Here is an 18925-nt window from a genome sequence, read left to right on the forward strand (position 1 = left end):
GATTTGAATTTAGGTCAGTGGTGCCAAACTCAAATAGAAAGGAAACTCTATAGGATCCATATTGACTTAGGAAACCACAAATTAACATTATCTAGATTGTGTTTTAATTTATTTTTGATAAACATTTCCCAATTCCATTTTAGTATGGTTCAATCCTATTTTTGAGCTTTGTGGCCATCTTCTAACCCAGGGACTTCAGGCACAGTACTCTATTCACTGTGCCACCTCACTATACCAATGATATTAACAGATCTTCTATATTTTCTTTATACCAGTGATATTAACTGATAGTCTATATCTTCTTTATTTTCCTTTCCCCCCTCCTCCTTTTTTATTTCTCCTCCCTTTACTCCTTTTTTTTCAAGGCAATGAGGTTAAGTGGCTTTCCCAAGGCCACACAGCTAGGTGTGTCTGTGGCCGGAATTGAACCCATGTACTCCTGACTCCAGGGCCAGTGCTGTATCCACTGTGCCACCTATCCGCCTCCTTTACTCCTTCTTATTAGCTCCCTATTATCCTAACTTCTTTTCCACTGACCACTCTCTTTTAGGTTCTCTTTAGGTCTGTAAATTAAAGGTCTTATTGACTTTTTAATGGCTTAAACATGGTCAATGAATTGCTTAGGCTAGGAATAACCAACAAATTGGGTAAATGACATCTCTCAAAGACTAAAGGCCTTGAGAAAGGGCTCACCAAGAAATATAATTTTTGAGAGCACAGAATTCAATGAGTGGGAAATAATTTATGATTGATTAAAACAGCTCAATATCATGAATAGCAAAATCAATATGATTTGTTAACAGAGCTGAGACCTGAAGGACATTATGAATGGTTGAAAATTGGGAACAAGGATCTAAACAACAATCTCCTTTTTCCTTCCTATAACTAAGAAATGTTCATTGTTTGAGTCCACCTTCAAGATAAAGATACTATACCAGTCTTTTTGGATTATGTACCAGACTTCCTTACAAGATAGATTGGTGGTATAAGGATACTATATTGGAATCCCTAGTACCTACCCACATCCATCAAGGATAACAGATCTTCTTGAGACAATCATAAGATTAGCAGAAGTATTTCTAAACTTAACTCATTACAGGTCAGTTGAATTTCTGAACTAAATTCAGAGACAATAAACATGATTTAAGCAGTTATAGGACAAAATCAATTAACTTGTAAATAAGATCAATTAAGAGAAGGTACAGAATCAATCTGATTATTGTAGTTGCATATCCAAAGTTCTAAAAATGTCCCAGAGACAAAATAGAGTTTCTAGATAGGGAAAGAAATAAGAAAAATGTGTGATTTTTTTTATTCCTTTAAACTGCAAGTTTCTTGTATGCTATAGTAACAATAAATAATAGTGGATAAAGTAACAGACATATTATTTCACTCAACTAAAAAAGACCATCTTTATCTCCATATGATGAACAAGCTTGAGCACTTAATGAGTATGACCAGACTCACCACATCCATTCTGGTTATCAAGAAAACTCACAAGCTAGTGAAATATCTTCCCAAACAGTTGGTTAAATAGACAATAGGGAATTCTTTCTGTTCTGGTGACTAGCTGCAATCAAAATCCCACACTTAATCATGATCTCCCTTCTTCAGTACTCCATGACCATATATGTTCTCTCAAATTCAATCTCAAGGACACCTGGACATTCTTCTTCTTTTATAGACCCATAAGAAGTCTATATATAGAATCAAATGCCAATTCTTGAGTCTTCAGTACATCCCCTGTGGGTGTAGTAAATTATTGTTGAGTGGAAGGACTTGGAATCAGATGACCTAGTTTTGAATCCTGGTCCTAGAAGTTACAAACTATGTGAAATCTGGTAATTCATTTAATATCTCTGAACCTTAGTTTCCAAATAAAATGGGGGGACTATAGAAAGTTCAGTAGTGAATTTTTGATCCTGTGATCCTGTAATCTAACTTGGAGCTAAAAAAGAGTTCCAATAAATACTTGTTCTTGTCACTTTAATTCAGCTGTATACAAGGTATCCTAAAAATCTTTATAAAGTTTAAACTTTAATACATCCTATAAGGAAGCAAGAGAGCATATTCAATATTGTCTCAATATTAATCTTTGAGCATATAGTAGGATTTTACTATTATCAGACAAGGCATCAAGTTAGAAAAGGAAAAGTGAGATGATCTCTATTGTTGTGGAACTTAATTCTTCTAGATGATATCTACTGTCTCATCTTATCCTAATAATAGTTCTGTGAAGTTGGTAGTCTCTCCTTTACAGAAGACGCAGAGAGTCTTCTTACCAAGACTCAGAGAGAGAAAATAGCTTACCCAGGGTCACTTGGCTAAAAAATAGTGAAGCAAGAGTTCAAACCAAGACCTTTGAACCATATTTCTTGGGCTCTTTTATTTGTTGCATGATTTCTTCTATAGAGAAATATGCCCATATTTTTATAAGGGTTAACTGTAGATATTATTGCCTTTTAACAGGAACCATGTTAAAGCAGCTTCACTGTCAGTGAGCCAAGTCAAAAAACAAATTCAATAAAAACAAAAGATTAGAGTGGGAGTACATCACAGGGATTCCGCCTAGAAGAGAACCTGACAGAGCTTTAATATAGTTTGGTATTGTTTCAGATGCTAATTTTCTTCCCTCTGTGAGGGTATCAAACTGATTTCTATTTCTAGATTAATAAATCACATAAGGCATTTTTGTGCAAGTCCATAATAATTGTTTATGTTAATAATGCATGCCTGCTTGCTTTGAGAATAACATTTGATGATATATGAAGATGCAGAGAAGTCTTAGGGGAAAGGTAATCATTTGCATTCTTGCTCCTGCAAGAATGAGAAACCCCAGAAGAATCTGAATAGTCTCTGGTGCTTCAAATATAGAAATATCTCTACATTCCCTTCCATCCTTCCCCAGGAAAAAACACAATGTGATCTACTTTAAGGTTCTCCACAAAGTAAGGGGAAAATGAGGGAAAGAGATTGGACTAGAAGTCACTTAAGCCCTCTTCTATCTTGGGAAACTTAGCATTCCAATACTGTTTTGGATTGAGGTCTTCTTAGCCAAATTAAGATTTTTTTTAAAAAAGTCCTATCCATAGCTAAAGAATTTTCTGTATGAAAAAGATGTCTCCCTCAAAAACATTTTAAAACTTGCTTTCTATTCCCTAACCATTTTTTCTTTTTAGTAATTCCAATGGTACACTAATAAAAATGTTTAAGATGGGTTAGCTTTTCATTGGAATGTCCCTTGAACATCAACACTTTCTTTCCTGAAGGATTTGACAATGTACTCTATGTGTGATTCTGTCATACCTCTGCTGAGATGAAGTCATAGCTAGGTGGCAGACTTGTTCTGAGGATTTGTTTGTGTACTCTCAATGTACATATCTTAAGAAATGTGTGCTGGGGCGGCTAGGTGGCACAGTGGATAAAGCATTGGCCTTGGAGTCAGGAGTACCTGGGTTCAAATCCAACCTTAGACACTTAATAATTACCTAGTCATGTGGCCTTGGGCAAGCCACTTAACCCCATTGCCTTGCAAAATCTAAAAAAAAAATGTGTGCTTTGTATCCTGCATGGAAGCTAGATTTTGTACCCTGTGCAAAGGTTTCCTACACTGCTTTCAACATTTTTCTCTTCTGTCCTTTGTATCCAAACTCGTTGAAAAGGCCAGCTACATAGGTAAATGTTCTCACTTTCTTCTTAACCCTTTATAATCTGGTTTCTGACATTATTCAAGTGAAATTGGCCTCTCTAAAACTACTAATAATCTCATAGCTTCTGAATCCAATGATTTCACCTAAAATCTCATTCTTTTTAACATGTACTCAGTCTTTAACATTACTGAACACTCTCTGATCCTTGATATTGTCTTCTTTTAGGTTTTCAGGGACATCACTCTCACTTTATTTTCCTTCTACCTATCTGACTATCCATCTTTGTCCCCTTTACTGGATCCTCCTCCACAATTGCATCCTCTAATCACAGATATCCTTCAGGTTCTGTCCTGGGTCCTTTTCACTTTTCCCTCTACTTCATTTAGTGATCTCATCATCTCCCATGAGTTTCATTATCATCTTGATACTGATGATTCTCAAAGTTACCCATCCTATTTCAATCTCTCTGTTAACCTCCAATATTGCAACATTAACTGCCCTTCAGATATCTCAAACTGAACATCCCGTAGATTTCTAAAACTAGTATGATCAAAGCAGAACTCATTTTCTTTCCACCTGTCCCCTTCCCCTGCATTCTTCATTGCTGTGGAGAGTAATGCTACTTTTCTAGTCCTTTAGGTTCAAAACCTAGGGGTAATTCTGGATTTATCACTATGTCTCACCTTCCATATCCAAGATATTGCCAATCCCTACTAGTTACCTCCTTTTCTTCTCTGACACTACTACCACTTTAACTTTCATCCCTCATGCCTAGGAGCACTTGGTGATACAGTGGATAGAGCATGGCCTTGAAATTCAAGAGGACTGGAGTTCAAATCTAGCCTCAGACACTTGATACTTAATAGCTGTGTGACTTTGGGCAAGTCAATCCTGATTGTCTCACATCCAGGGACATCCTTTCCAGTCATCCTGATTTATACCTGGTTAATGGATCAGATGGATTTGGAGGAGAAATTCATGATCTTCTTCAAGAAAGAAGGATACATAGCTCATTCCTAGATTATTGCAAAAATCTGGTGGTGGATCTGCCTGCCCTAGTCCAATTCCATTTGGTCACTAAAGTGATTTTCCTAAAATGCAGGTCTGATCATGACCCTCCTCAATAAACTACAATGGCTTTCTATTACCTTCAGATATAAATTCAATATACCTCAATATTCATTGGCTTCATAACTCATATAACATTAATATCACATTTTGATAAGGAAAAAATATTTTAGAACTCCGTGCTTGATGAAGATTTATCATACTCGATTGAACTTGTATGAGCCAAAATGCTACTCCACAAAAGAAAATGCTTTCTCACTTGTTTGCTTGTTAGCCATTAAGGCATACCTCTCTCTTGATGAAACAGAGATCTACTATCAGTCTCAAGGAAGCTCAGGAACAATGTAGAACTCCAGGTTAAGTCCACATTGTTCAAGGATAACAGTATCCATCTGCACATCTCACTACAAGAAAACAAATCCTTGGAAAAAGACAATTGGACAAATACAAAAAGAAAATGATTCTCTCAACATCTAAATTGGGCAAATGGTAAACTTCAAAAATAGATTTGACCAACTGGAAAAGGAGTTGCAAAAGGTAAATAAAGAAAATTCTTCTCTTAAAAAAAGAATGGAATCTGTGGAAACTAATGACTTCATGAGAAACAAGAATCTGTGAAATAAAACATTGAGCATCCTGAAAACATTGAAGAGGAAAAAAAAACCTGGACTTAATATTACAGGATTTAATGATGAAAACTACCCTGATATCATGGAAACAGAGGGCAAAATAATGAAAGAATACATCGATCCCTTCTTGGAAAGGGGTCCTAAAATGAAAATACCAAGGAATATTTGGCCAAATTCCAGAACTATAGGGTAAAAGAGAAAATCCTGCAAGCAGCTAGAAACAATTTAGATTCCAAGGAGCTACAGTAATGATCACGCAGGACCTGATTGTATTAACATTAAGGGATCAAAGGGCCTGGAATGTGAGATTCCAAAGAGCAAAGGAGCTTGGAATGCAGTCAAGAATTTACCATCCAGTAAAACTAAGCCTTCTCTTCCAGGGGAAAAGATAGATATTTAAGAAAATAGAAGACTTCCTTCCACCTTTTCCTGATGAAAAGACTAGAACTAAATAGAAAATTGGACTTCAAACAGGAGACTCAAGAGACACATGAAAAGGTAAAAAAAAGGTAAAGAAAACCAGTAATATCCAATAAAATGAAGCTGGCTATATCCCCACCTGGAGAAAGATTCTCATAACTCTCAAGAATTTTAACTCTCGGGGTGGCTAGGTGGCGCAGTGGATAAAGCACCGGCCTTGGAGTCAGGTGTACCTGGGTTCAAATCCGGTCTCAGACACTTAATAATTACTTAGCTGTGTGGCCTTGGGCAAGCCACTTTACCCCATTTGCCTTGCAAAAGCCTAAAAAAAAAAAAGAATTTTAACTCTATTATACAGAATATATTTAGCCAGAAGTAATGGACATACATGACTTATCCATGACTCTGATAGAATGATTTAAAAACAATGTTTCCTTAAAAGGGGGGGGGACAGTAAAGACAAGCGAAGATGGAGGGAACTGAATGGGGTAAATCACATTACATAAAGAGGTACAAAGGATATTGCAATACAGGGGAATAAGAGAGGATGTGAGAACCTCCTGAATCTTACTCTCATCAGATTTGGCTTAAAGTCAACATACACACCCTCAGTTAAGATAGGAAATGTATCTTACATTTCAAGTATTAAAAGGGGAAAGGGAGAGGGGAAGAGGAAAAGAAGAGTTAACAGTAAGAAAAAGGGGCAAAGGGAAAGGGGAAAGAAAGGTGAGGGGGTTGGATACAAGGGCAAAAACACACTGAAGGTGGTGGTTTTCAGAAACAAATTATTAGGAATTGGACAAAATGAAAAAAATGGGGAAAATACAAACAGAGGGAAGCTAGCATGGAGGGCAATAAAAAGGTAGAAATTATAACTTTGAATGTGAATGGGATGAACTCTCCCATATAACAAAAGCAAAAAGCAGATTGGATTAAAAATCAGAATTTTACAATATGCTTCTTACAAGAAATTCATTTGAAGCAGAGAGATACATACAGAATAAAAGTAAAAGGTTAAAGCAAACTATATTTTGCCTCAACTAAAGTGAAAAAAAGCTGGGGTAGCAATCTTTATCTCAAACAAAGTAGCTGCAAATATTGATCTCATTAAAAGAGATAAGGAAGGAAACTATATACTCCTCAAAGGTACCATAGACAATGAAGCAATTTAAATACTAAATATCTATGCACAAAGTGGTATAGTATCCAAATTCTTAGAGGAGAATTTGAAGGAGTTATAGGAAGACATAGAAAGCAAAACTCTACTGGTGGGAGACCTCAACCTCCAACTCTCAGATTTAGATAAATCTAACATTTTAGAACGAAAAGGAAGTTAGGGAGGTAAATAGAATTTTAGAAAACCTAGACATGATATACCTTTGGAGAAAGTTGAATAGGGATACAAAAAAATATACTTTTTTTTCTGCAGTACATGGCACTTACACAAAAATTGACCTTCCACAAGGTCATAAAAACCTAATTATCAAATGCAGAAAGGCAGAAATAGTGAATACATCCTTCTCAGATCATAATACAATAAGAATCATATGCAATAATGGGCCAGGAAGAGAGAGATGTAAAACTAATTGGAAACAAAATAACCTAATTTTAAAGAATGAGTGGAACAAATAACAAATTACAGATAGAATTAATGATTTCCATCCTAGATAATGACAATAACAAAACAAAAAACCAAAACTTATGGAGTACAGCCAAGGCAGTTGTCAGGGTGTATATTATATCTTTTTTTTTAGGGTTTTTTTTTGAAAGGCAGTGGGGTTAAGTGGCTTGCCCAAGGCCACACAGCTAGGTCATTACTAAGTGTCTTATTCCAGATTTGAACTCAGGTCCTCCTGACTCCAAGGCCGGTGCTCTAACTACTGTGCAACCTAGCTGCCCCAGATATATTATATCTTTAAATGCTTTCATGAATAAATTAGAGAAAGAGGAAATCAATGAACTAAACATACAACTAAAAAAAGTTAGAGAAAGAACAAATTAAAAACCCCCAATTAAATATCAAATTAGAAATTCTAAAAATTATCAAATTAGAAATTCTAAAAATTAAAGGAAAAATTAATAAAATCAAAAGCAAGAAAATTATTGAACTAATAGATAAAACCAAGAGTTGGCTTTTTTGAAAAAATGATAAAATAGACAAACTTCTTGTTAATTTTATTTAAAAAAAAAGAAAGAAAAAATCAAATTGCTAGTATCATTAATGAAAAAATAAACACCACCAATGAGGAAGAAATTAAAGTAAAAATTTGGAATTATTTTGCCCAACTGTATGTCAATAAATTTGATTAAGTGAAAAGGGTGAATATTTACAAATATATGAGTTGCCCAGATTAAATGAAGAAGAAATTAAATAGCTAAATAACCCTATCTCAGTAAAAGGAATTCAACAAGTCTTTATTGAACTCCCTAAGAAAAAATCTCCAGGGCCAGATGAATTCACAAGTTAATTCTATCAAACATTTAAGGAAAAATTGATTCCAATTCTATATAAACTCTTTGGAAAAATAGGTGAAAATGGAACTCTACCCAACTCTTTCTATGATACCAATATGGTGCTTATACCTAAACCAGGAATAATCAAAACTAAAAAGAGAAAGAAAATTATAGGCCTATCTCCCTGATGAATATAGATGCAAAAATCTTAAATAAAATCTTAGCAAAATGATTACAAGTTGTCACTAGGATAATACAATGCAACTAAGTAGGATTTATCCCAGAAATGCAGGGGTGGTTCAATATGAGGAAAACTGTCAGTATAATTAATTATATCAATAACAAAGCTATCAGAAATCATATGATTATACCAATAGATACTGAAAACCTTTTCACAAAATACAGCATCCATTCCTACTAAAAAAAACACTAGGAATAAATAGATTGTTCCTTAGAATATTAAGCAGTATCTATCTGAAACCATCAACAAGCATTATATGCAATGGGTCTAGGCTGGAGGAATTCCCAATAAGATCAGGGGTGAAACAAGCATACCCATTATCACCACTACTCTTCAATATTGTATTAGAAATATTAACTTCAGCAATAGAACAAGAAAAAGAAATTGAAGGAATTAGAATGGGGAAAGAAGAAACAAAACTCTCTCTCTCTCTCTCTCTCTCTCTCTCTCTCTCTCTCTCTCTCTCTCTCTCTCTCTCTCTCTCTCTCCAGATGACATGTTGCTATACCTAGAGAATTCCAAAAAAATCATCTACAAAAACTACTAGAAATAATTAGCAAATTTAGAACAATTTCAGCATATAAAATAAAACCTCATAAATCCTCAACATTTCTATAAGTGACTAGCAAGATACAGCAGGAAGAGCTAGGAAAGCAAAATCCCATTCAAAGTAACTTTAGACAATATATAATACTTGGGAGTCTACCTGCCAAGGCAGACTCAGAAACTTTATGAAAACAATTACAAAACACTACTCACACAAATAAAATCAGATTTAAATAACTGAGCAAATATCAATTGTTCATTGATAGGCCAAACTAATATAATAAAACTGACAGTTCTACCTAAATGAAACTACTCATTTAGTGCCCTACCAATCAAAATTCCAAAAATTGCTTTAATGAGTTACAACAAAATTATAGATAAATTCATATGGAGAAATAAAAAGTCCCGAATTTATAGGATTTTAATGAAAGAAGTGAAAAGTTAGGTGCCTTAGCCCTCCCAGATCTCAAATTAGATTATAAAGCATCAGTCATCAAAACTCTCTGGTATTAGCTCAAAAATGGAGTAGTGGATCAATGGAATAGGCTAGGTGCAAAAGAGATATCAGGAAATCATTTTAGAAATCTGCTATTTGATAAACCCAAAGAGTCCAGCTACTGGAATAAAAACTCTCTTCGATAAAAACTGTTGGGAAGGGGTGGTTAGGTGGTGCAGTGGATAGAGCAACAGCCTGGAGTCAGGACTACCTGAGTTCAAATCTGGCCTCAGATACTTAATAATTACCTAGCTGTGTGGCCTTGGGCAAGCCACTTAACCCCATTGCCTTGCCAAAAAAAACCTTAAAAAACTGTTGGGAAAATTACAAGTTAGTATGGCAGAAATTTGTACTGGACCAACACCTCACACCCTATACCAAGAAAAGATTAAAATGGATATGGGATTTAGACATAAAAGATAGTATTATAAGCAAACTAGGAGATCAAGGAATAGTTTGCCTGTCAGACCTATGGAAGGGAAATGGTTTATGACCAAGGAAGAGATGGAGAACATCATTAAAAGCAAACTAGACAATTTTGAACATTAAATTAAAAAACGTTTGCACAGACAAAATAGTTGTAACCAGGATAAAAAGAAATGTAGTAAATTGGGAAACAATTTTTACAACTAGTATTTCTGACAAAGGACTCATTTCTAAAATATACAGAGAACTGAGTCAAATTTATAAAAAAAAAAAAGCCATTCCCCAACTGATAAATGGTCAAAGGATATGCAGAGGCAATTTACAGATGAGGAAATCAAAGCAATCCATAGTCATATGAAAAATTGTTCTAAATCATTACTTATTAGAGAAATGCAAGTTAAAGCATCTCTGAGGTACCACCTCATACCAATCAGATTGGCCAACATGACCAGAAAGGACAGTGATTGATGTTGGAAGGGATATGGGAAAACTGGGACACTAATACATTGTTGGAGCTGTGAACTCATCCATCCTTTCTGGAGAGCAATTTGGAATTATGCCCAAAGGGTAATAAAAATGGGTATACCTTTTGATCCCGCAATACCACTACTGGGTCTATACCCTGATGAGAAATGAAAAAGGGTAAAAACAGCACTTGTGCAAAAATATTCATAGTAGCCCTCTTTGTGGTGGCAAAGAATTGGAAATTGAGTGAACATTCATCAATTGGAGAACAGCTGAACAAACTGTGGTATATGTAATATGTACATTATGGAACACTATTGTTCTATTAGAAAGCAGGAGGAATGGGAATTCAGAGAAGCCTGGAAGGCTTTACATGAACTGATGCTGAGCAAGATGAGCAGAACCAAAAGATCATTGTGTACCCTAACAGCAACATGGGGTTGATGATCAATCTTAATGGACTTGCTCATTTCATCAGTGCAACAATCAGGGACAATTTGGGGGTATACGTGATGGAAAATGCCATCAGTATCCTGAGAAAGAATTGTGAAGTTTGAACAAAAACCAAAGATTTTACATCCTTTCATTTAAAAAAAACTGTTATTATACAATTTTTGCTATCTCTTATATTTTATTTCTTTTCCTTAAGGATATGATTTTTCTCCCAACACATTCACCTTAGATCAATGTATAGCAAAGAAATGATGTAAAGACTAGCAGACTGCCTTCTGTGAGTGGGTGGGGGAGGGAAGCGAGATAAGGGGGGAAATAGCAAAATTTATAAATAAATTATTTCATTCAAGATTTAAAAAAAAGAAAAGATAAAAAAGAAGAAGAAGAAGAATGCTTTCTTCCTCCACCCTGACTACAGAACCCCCTGGTATCCTTTAAGTTTCAGATAAACATCTCAACACATACAGGAAGCTTTTCTTAGTCTCTGTTAATTCTAGTGCTTTCCTTTTGCTAATTATTTCCTAATTTTTCTGTATATATAGCTAACTTTGTATTTATTTCTTTACATATTTTCTCCCCCATTAGACTGTGAGTTCCCTCAGGGACAAGAACTAATTTTTGTATCTTTTTGTGTCCCTAGCATTTAGAACATAGGCATAGAATAAATTTTTATTGAATTATACGAACTATAAGGGAATCATCAGAACCTGGCATTTTACTCCCTTACTCTCTTCTCCTGATAATATTGGTAAAGTACTGCTGCTGTTACTACTGGTGGTCATGGGTGGTCTTTGCTGGTCCAATCAAAACAAAGATAGAAACAAAAATGAAAACTGCTGCAAAAGGAAAATGATAACTGGTGAGAACTCTGTCCCTGCAGAGATGGTAGGGATGGAAGACCTGCCATTAACAGCCCCATTTCTCTGGCTTTTGCCTCTCATGAGGAGCAAGAGCCTAAAGCATGAATCTAAAGATGTCTTGGTGTTAACTTCTTTATGTATAAGCTGTACCCCTCCTATTCTCTGAGCTTTTATTGTTATCATTTACTCCCTTTTTCTATGAAGAAAACTAGTGATCACTAATTCTTTCTGCATAATAAATAAGTATTAATCATGTAATATCAAGTGAAACAATAAAATGGCTAAATCTTATTAGAAAGTAGGCGACATATATCACAGGGACAGGGTAAAGAAAGTTAGTAATCCTCCACCCTTATCCAGGGAATGACAAATACTTTGGAATCATTCTGTAATAATATTTTTAGTCAGTTTAAGTTCAAAAGCAATAGAAGCCAGAAGCAGAAAGAAAATAAGAACCTAAAGTGAATCAAAAGCCTTTTGATATAGAAGAATAACTTTGCAAGTCAAGGATCTGAGAATGGGGGGAGAAGGTAGAGAAAGGTAAGCACTTCACCAAATGTACATATGATTGCTTCACATTTTAAATACTTTCTGATTTAACCATGGGTGAAGATTATAATCATAGATCATCCCATATTTTTGTCTTCACCTATAATAACCTTAATGTGCTTTAGTCCCTCTGAGATTAATCAGATTTACAGAGGAGTCCTTTACCACCTCTGCAGCACTGTCCTTCAGTCATTTAACAGTTACATATGCATATATGAATACATATGCAAATATGCATGAAAATATATTCTGTGCACGTATATGTATTTGTTTATATATATATATATATATATATATATATATATATATATATATATATTTATATCTGTGTAAGCATGTGTAGCTTATTATGAAGGCAACTTAGTTAATAGAGTCTTGGGCTTGGAATCAGTAAGACTTGAGTTCAAATCCAACTGCAGAAATTTACTAGTTCTATAATCCTGGGCAAGTCACCTAACTTTTGTTTACCTTAATCTACTGGAGAAAGAAATAGAAACTACTCAAGCTATTTGCCCTCCCCCCTTTAAAAAACCCATACAGATCACAAAAGGTCAGACATAATTGAATGACTGAACCATACCTGTGTATATGCATGTAAATATATATGTGTGTGTATTTTATATATGTTGTACATATGTGCATGTGTATATGTGTTTGTATAGTGAGATACATGTTGGGAAAGACTTTGACTGCTTCAAAAAATAGCTGAACTGGTTCCAATAGATTGATGTTTGTTTCTTTTCTTTGTTCAAGTCAGAACTAGTCAACCAAATGGCAGGGTCTATATAGCCATTATCAGATAGGTAGAAATGTCCATTTTTTTAAAAGTTTGCTAAGCCTCTTGTACAATATTTTATTAGAATTTTTCTAATTATCTAAGCTGTGAACTTCTCAGTATAAGTACTTTATTAAAATTTCATAACAATTTCATTAATTAACAAAAAGATTTTCTAAAAAATTACCTACCTGCAGGTGCTACTTTTCTGCATAACGTCAGCTCGATGATATCCAGAAAGTTTACAAAAACCGTCATTACTATAAACTATAGGCCAGTCCACGATCTGGGCATTTCCCAGTAAAAAACTTGATTCTAAAGAGGAAATAAAAAAAGAGAAAATTATTTGACTTCATACTTTGAAAATGGAGTCAGTCTTTGGTTCAAATCCTGATCTTCCATTTATTATCTGTATGATTTTGAGAAAGTAACAATCTTATGGGCCCTCAGTTTCCTCATCTGCAAAAGGAGAGGAATGACCTAGATGATACTGGTTTCCCTTGTTTTACTGCATCTAAGATCCTGTAATCTATAAAATAACTTTAAGAGGTTATTTGAAAAAAAAAGACCAAGACCATTTGCAGTGTACTTTTATTCATCATTCAGAGTTGTATACAACTTAGATTTTAAAACCATATTATCAGTCAAGTTTCAACATTTAAATAAGACAAAAAGTAAATGATTGCTTTGTATACATAAGAATCCATTTTAGTGTTCAAAGTCTATGTGCACTCAATAATATCAATTCACTATTAAATTAAAGCATATGTGTTAGTCAGATGGGTAATAAATGGATAGAGTACAGGACTTGAATTTGTCCTAGGAAAGTTACATTATCATTTCTACATTATTAAGAAGACCAAAAGAGCTAGGATTAAAATCAAGGAGCACCTATTCAGCAAAACCTCCCTTTGGGAGGGAAAAATAAATATTCGATGAAGTAGATTTTCAAGCACTCCTAGCGAAAAGATCAGAGCTAAATAGAAATTAATTTTTACTTTCAAACACAAGACTCAAGAGAAGCATAAAAAGATAAAGAGGAAAAATAAATCATAAGGGATTCAATAAAGCTAAACTGTTTACATTCTTACTGGGAAAATTATTCTAGTATCACCTAAAAACTCTCTAAAAATCTTGTCATTGTTAGGGCAATTAGAAGGAATATATATATATATATATATACATATATATATATATATATAATTACAAAACAGGTTTGAGATGAATATGAATAAATAATTATTTTTAAAAATTAAATTGAGGGAAAAGAAAGAGAAATATATTGAGAGAAGTGAAATAGGTTGAATTATTTGTCAAGAAAGAGGCACAAAAGAGTTTTTCAGTGAAAGGGAAGTTGGGGAACACTTATTGAAATTGATTCAAAGAAAAGAAACATAAACACTCAGTTGGACATAGAAATCTATCTTACCCTACAGAGAAGTATGAAATAAGGAAATAAGAGAAATGGAAAGCTGGTATTCAGGAGGGTAGCTTGGGGAAAGCAATAGTCAGAAATAAAGCATTTTTGAGGACTGATATTTGGAGGTGAAAGAAGCCAGACAATTAAGGATAAAGTGGGAAAACAGAATGGAGGGAGATATATAATTAGTAAAAAAATAGTGAAAGAATTTAGAGTAAATTTACCTGTTAAAGATCTCATTTCTCAAATATTTAGAAATCTACCAAATTTATTGAAATAAGAGCTATTCCTCAACTGATAAATGGTCAAAGGATATGAACAGAAAGTTTTAATACTATAAACAAAGCTATTGATAGACATGAAAAAATGCTCTAAACCACTACTGATGAAAATTAAAACAACTCTGAGCTACCACACCACATCAATCAAATAAGGTAATATCACAGAAAAAGGTAAACAACAATTGTTGGAGACGATGTGGAAAAATTCAGACATTAATGCACTATGAGTGAAGTGGTACTCTGATTCAAACTTTCTATAGAACAATTTAGAACTATGCCCAATGGGCTATTAAAATAATGTTGGTAGAGATAAAAATTGATGCAATCATTCTATAAAATGATCTTTAAGTCAATAAAGTTAACAAAATGTTGATAATCATTAAGCCACAGAACTTACTGCTAAGCATATACTCCCCAAAAGGTCAAAAAAGAAAGATTCTACATATACCAAAATATTTGTAACAGCACATTTGTAGTGGCAAATAACTAGAAACAAAGTAGATGCCCTTCATTTGAAGAATGACAAAGAAGTTATGATGCATAAATGTAATAAAATATGACACTGTAATGTTGAAATATTGAAAATGAAGGAGTCAGAGAAAATATACTTAAACTAATATGAAATGAAATGAAATAAAATAGACAGAACCAGGAAAAATATATACACAATGACTTCAGCAATGTAAAGAAGAAAACATGGAAGGAAGGGAAGAAAAGCATGTTAATAAAGCAATCAAAACTGTAAAATTATGTCAAAGGGTCTCCTCCAAAAAAAAGAGATAAGAAAATATATCTCCCACTTTTCTTTGTATAGATTGAGGATTATGCATATATGTACTGGGTTTTGTCCAGGGCCTACTTTAATCACTACTTATATATGTACCATCAAGGTAGTGAGCATAATAAGAATTTAAGTGGGAACAAAAGAAATTAAAATTTAAAATAGTTCTCTATTTTAAAGGGAAAAGAGTTAGAAAGGCAAAGTTGTGAAATATAAAACAAATATGCTTCAAATTATATAGACCCTGTCTTGGCTATTACTAGAATAACTCCTAGGACTGATATGGCATCAGTGATAAAACCATTGGAAGGAAAGGGATCATTGCTCCTCTGACCAAGTGGGACTTTCACTTCTCAGGGGAAATCAAAGCCTGAGTCTCATGCTGAGGGAAAAGAAAGAGACAGAGGTAGACTTGGGTAGTTTTTCCTGACTGTAAATGTTATTGTGCCCAAAACTGCAGTAGCACATCCTTGTATTGTGTTTGACAGTTGTTCCTTATGCCCCTTCCTGTTATTAAATTGGTCATTTTCACTACCTCTATATCTGAGATTAGAACAACTTCCTCAGATTTAGAATAGTATGGAACAATGCTTATGTCAGACTTCATTGATCAGTTGGTTAGTTTTGCTGAACTGCTTTCAAACCTCTTTTTTTATTCTTTGTCAATAATGAAAATTTTCAGAAAGTAGAAGGGACATATTGGAAAACATAAGTAGAGTAAAAAAATATGTCAATTGAAAGTGTTTTTAAAAGGCAGAGAGAAATCATGAGAAAGGAAAAAAGAAAAAGATGTGTAAATGCAAGAGTTCTCTGAGGGAAAAAAAAAAGACTGCCTTAAGTTGACTAATCTACTGCTGAGCTCATTTATACTTCCGTTAAGTAAGGATTCAAGTCAATTCCAAAACCATATTTGTGTTAATGATAGCCAAATGGTAATGTTCAATGAAAATGTAGTACTTTTAAGGATATTTATACTTGGATGAAATTTAAATCTTCTAAGAGTAATTTCTTCCATTAGAATGATTTAATCCAATTAATTTATTAACTTCCCATGTAGATGGCTAAAAGTCATTTACTAAGCTTTTACTTGGACACAGGACTCAGAATTCCTTATATAGATTTACAGAGTCAAATGTAAAGATAATTATGAGTGAAAATGGATAGAGATGTGCCAGATAAGTACTACCAGAAACCAGAAACTTCTTAACCTCTCAATCTCATTAATCCCCTCTTCAGTTGGTTCTGAAATTCATCAAAGAATACAAATGACACTACTTATGTGTGTGCATAAGTATACGAGTATAGATACACAAATTACAGAATGCATACATATATACATATATAATGTAGAAATACATACAAAGAAAACCAAATGGAATCATTTCTCTTATCAATAAAAATGTCCTTGAATGTAACTTTAAGTAAAGTTATCCTTTAAAGATTGGTCAGAGCTAACAATATTTGCAATTAGAATTTAGTCAAATGAAGTTTAATCCAATTTGTTGGATGTATTCTAATAAGATTCAGAGATTTCATCAGTAGAGTGACAGGAGAGGTAAAACTTACTCCTAGGTAGAATTCTGATTTTAAAAAAAATCAAGTGTAAAGACTTAAGATTTGGGGATAAGAATTATTTGGTAAAAATTTTCAGGAAAACTGAAATACAGTATGGAAGAATAAGGGCATGGATTGATATCTCACATCATTTACCAAGATAGGGTCAAAAAAGGATACATAACCTAAATTAAATAGAGATTTTTACAAGAAAATTAGAATATGAATATATTATTTATCAGACTTATGGACAAGTGAACAGCTTATAAATTAATAAGAGATAGAGAGAAATGTTTGTATCAAATGGATAATTTCAAAATTAAATTAAAGCTTTTATCCAAATACAAAAAAAAAGATCAGAAGGAAAGCAAAAACTTGGGTGAAAATTTTATGAATATTTTAACAGATATGGTTCTCATATCAAAAATACATAAAGAGGGGTGGCTAGGTGGTGCAGTGAATAGAGCACCAGCCCTGGAGTCAGGAGTACCTGAGTTCAAATCTGGCCTCAGACACTTAATAATTACCTAGCTGTGTGGCCTTGGGCAAGCCACTTAACTCCATTGCCTTGCAAAAACTAAAAAAAATAAATACATAAAGAAGTTTGTCAAATGTATAAGAATGAGTTATTCTTCAATTAGTAAAAGGTAAAAGTATATAAGTAAATTATTCCAATGAACAAATCAAAACATTATAGTCATATGGAAAAATGCTCTAAATCATTATCAATTAGAGAAATGCAAATTAAGACAACCTTGAGACATCATTTTAGGCTTAATAAATTGGTTAAAATGATAGGAGAAAGTGACAAATTTTGGAGAGCATGTGGAAAAATTGGGACACATTCATTGTTGGTAGAATTGTTAACTGATTCAACCATGTTGAGAAACAATCTGCAATCATGCCCAATGAGTTATTAAACTATGTGTGCATTTTGACCAAGCAATGTGACTATTCCCAAAAGAAAAATAAAGGAAAAAGGAAAAGAGTCTTTATGTTCTAAAATGTTTATAGTAACTCCCATTGTGGTGACAAAGAACTGAAAATTGCAAGGATGCTCATCAATTAAGGAATGGTTGAACAAGTTCCAGTATAGGATTGTAACAGAATATTACAGTGCCATAAGAAATAATGAATTCAATGATTTTAGAAGAATAAGAACTTACAAAAAATTATAAAGAGCAAAATGAGCAGAACAAAGAAAATTTTGTATATAGTGAAAGCAATATTGCTTTAAGAACAACTTTGAATGAATAAACTATTTTGTCTATTAAAAATATCCAACACAACTATAAAAGACATATGAAGAAAGATGCTATTTGCATTTAGAAAAATAACTAATAGAAGTCTATATAGAATAATTTTACTTTTATGTACCTATTTATGTCTAATGGTAGCTACCCCTAGAATGTGAAGGTGGAGAGGAAAGAAATAAAGAAAAAAATGAATTTACATGACTTGAAAGGAATAGCAAGTTGGGCATAGTAGATTTGCAGCTTCATATACAATCATCTTTTGTTAAGCTATTTTATGGAAATGCTTATTTTATTCAATAAATCAAAATAAAATAAAAATACCCAAAAACTGCCACTAAACACTCATATTATTATCTCCCTACCCTGAAAAAAAACATTGTATTGCTAAGTGTCTAGAACTTAAAATTACAAAAGCAAGAAAAATTTTATTTTAAAGAATTGCTTTTTTTATTTCTTTGTTCCACAACTTGCCATGGTCTAAGAATTTATTTCATAAGAGTATAAGTATCTAGGTGGACTCCACATATATAAAAATATTTGTAGAAAATAGACCTGGTCTATCACTAGAAGTAGTCAAAGTATATTCCATATTGTCAAATCC

At 33.4% G+C, this 18925-nt stretch overlaps 1 protein-coding gene across 1 annotated transcript in view; it reads right to left on the reverse strand.

Moving 5' to 3' along the window:
• KCNH5 (potassium voltage-gated channel subfamily H member 5) overlaps positions 1 to 18925 on the reverse strand; it is a 471355-nt gene that overhangs the window by 412894 nt on the left and 39536 nt on the right. Inside the window, exon 2 of the mRNA XM_074232080.1 lies at positions 13224 to 13347. Coding sequence (XP_074088181.1) covers positions 13224 to 13347 — 124 coding nt within the window. The remainder of the gene's footprint in view (positions 1 to 13223; positions 13348 to 18925) is intronic.

The sequence above is a fragment of the Macrotis lagotis genome, chromosome 4 (assembly GCF_037893015.1).
Source record: "Macrotis lagotis isolate mMagLag1 chromosome 4, bilby.v1.9.chrom.fasta, whole genome shotgun sequence".
NCBI classification, from domain to species: domain Eukaryota; kingdom Metazoa; phylum Chordata; class Mammalia; order Peramelemorphia; family Peramelidae; genus Macrotis; species Macrotis lagotis.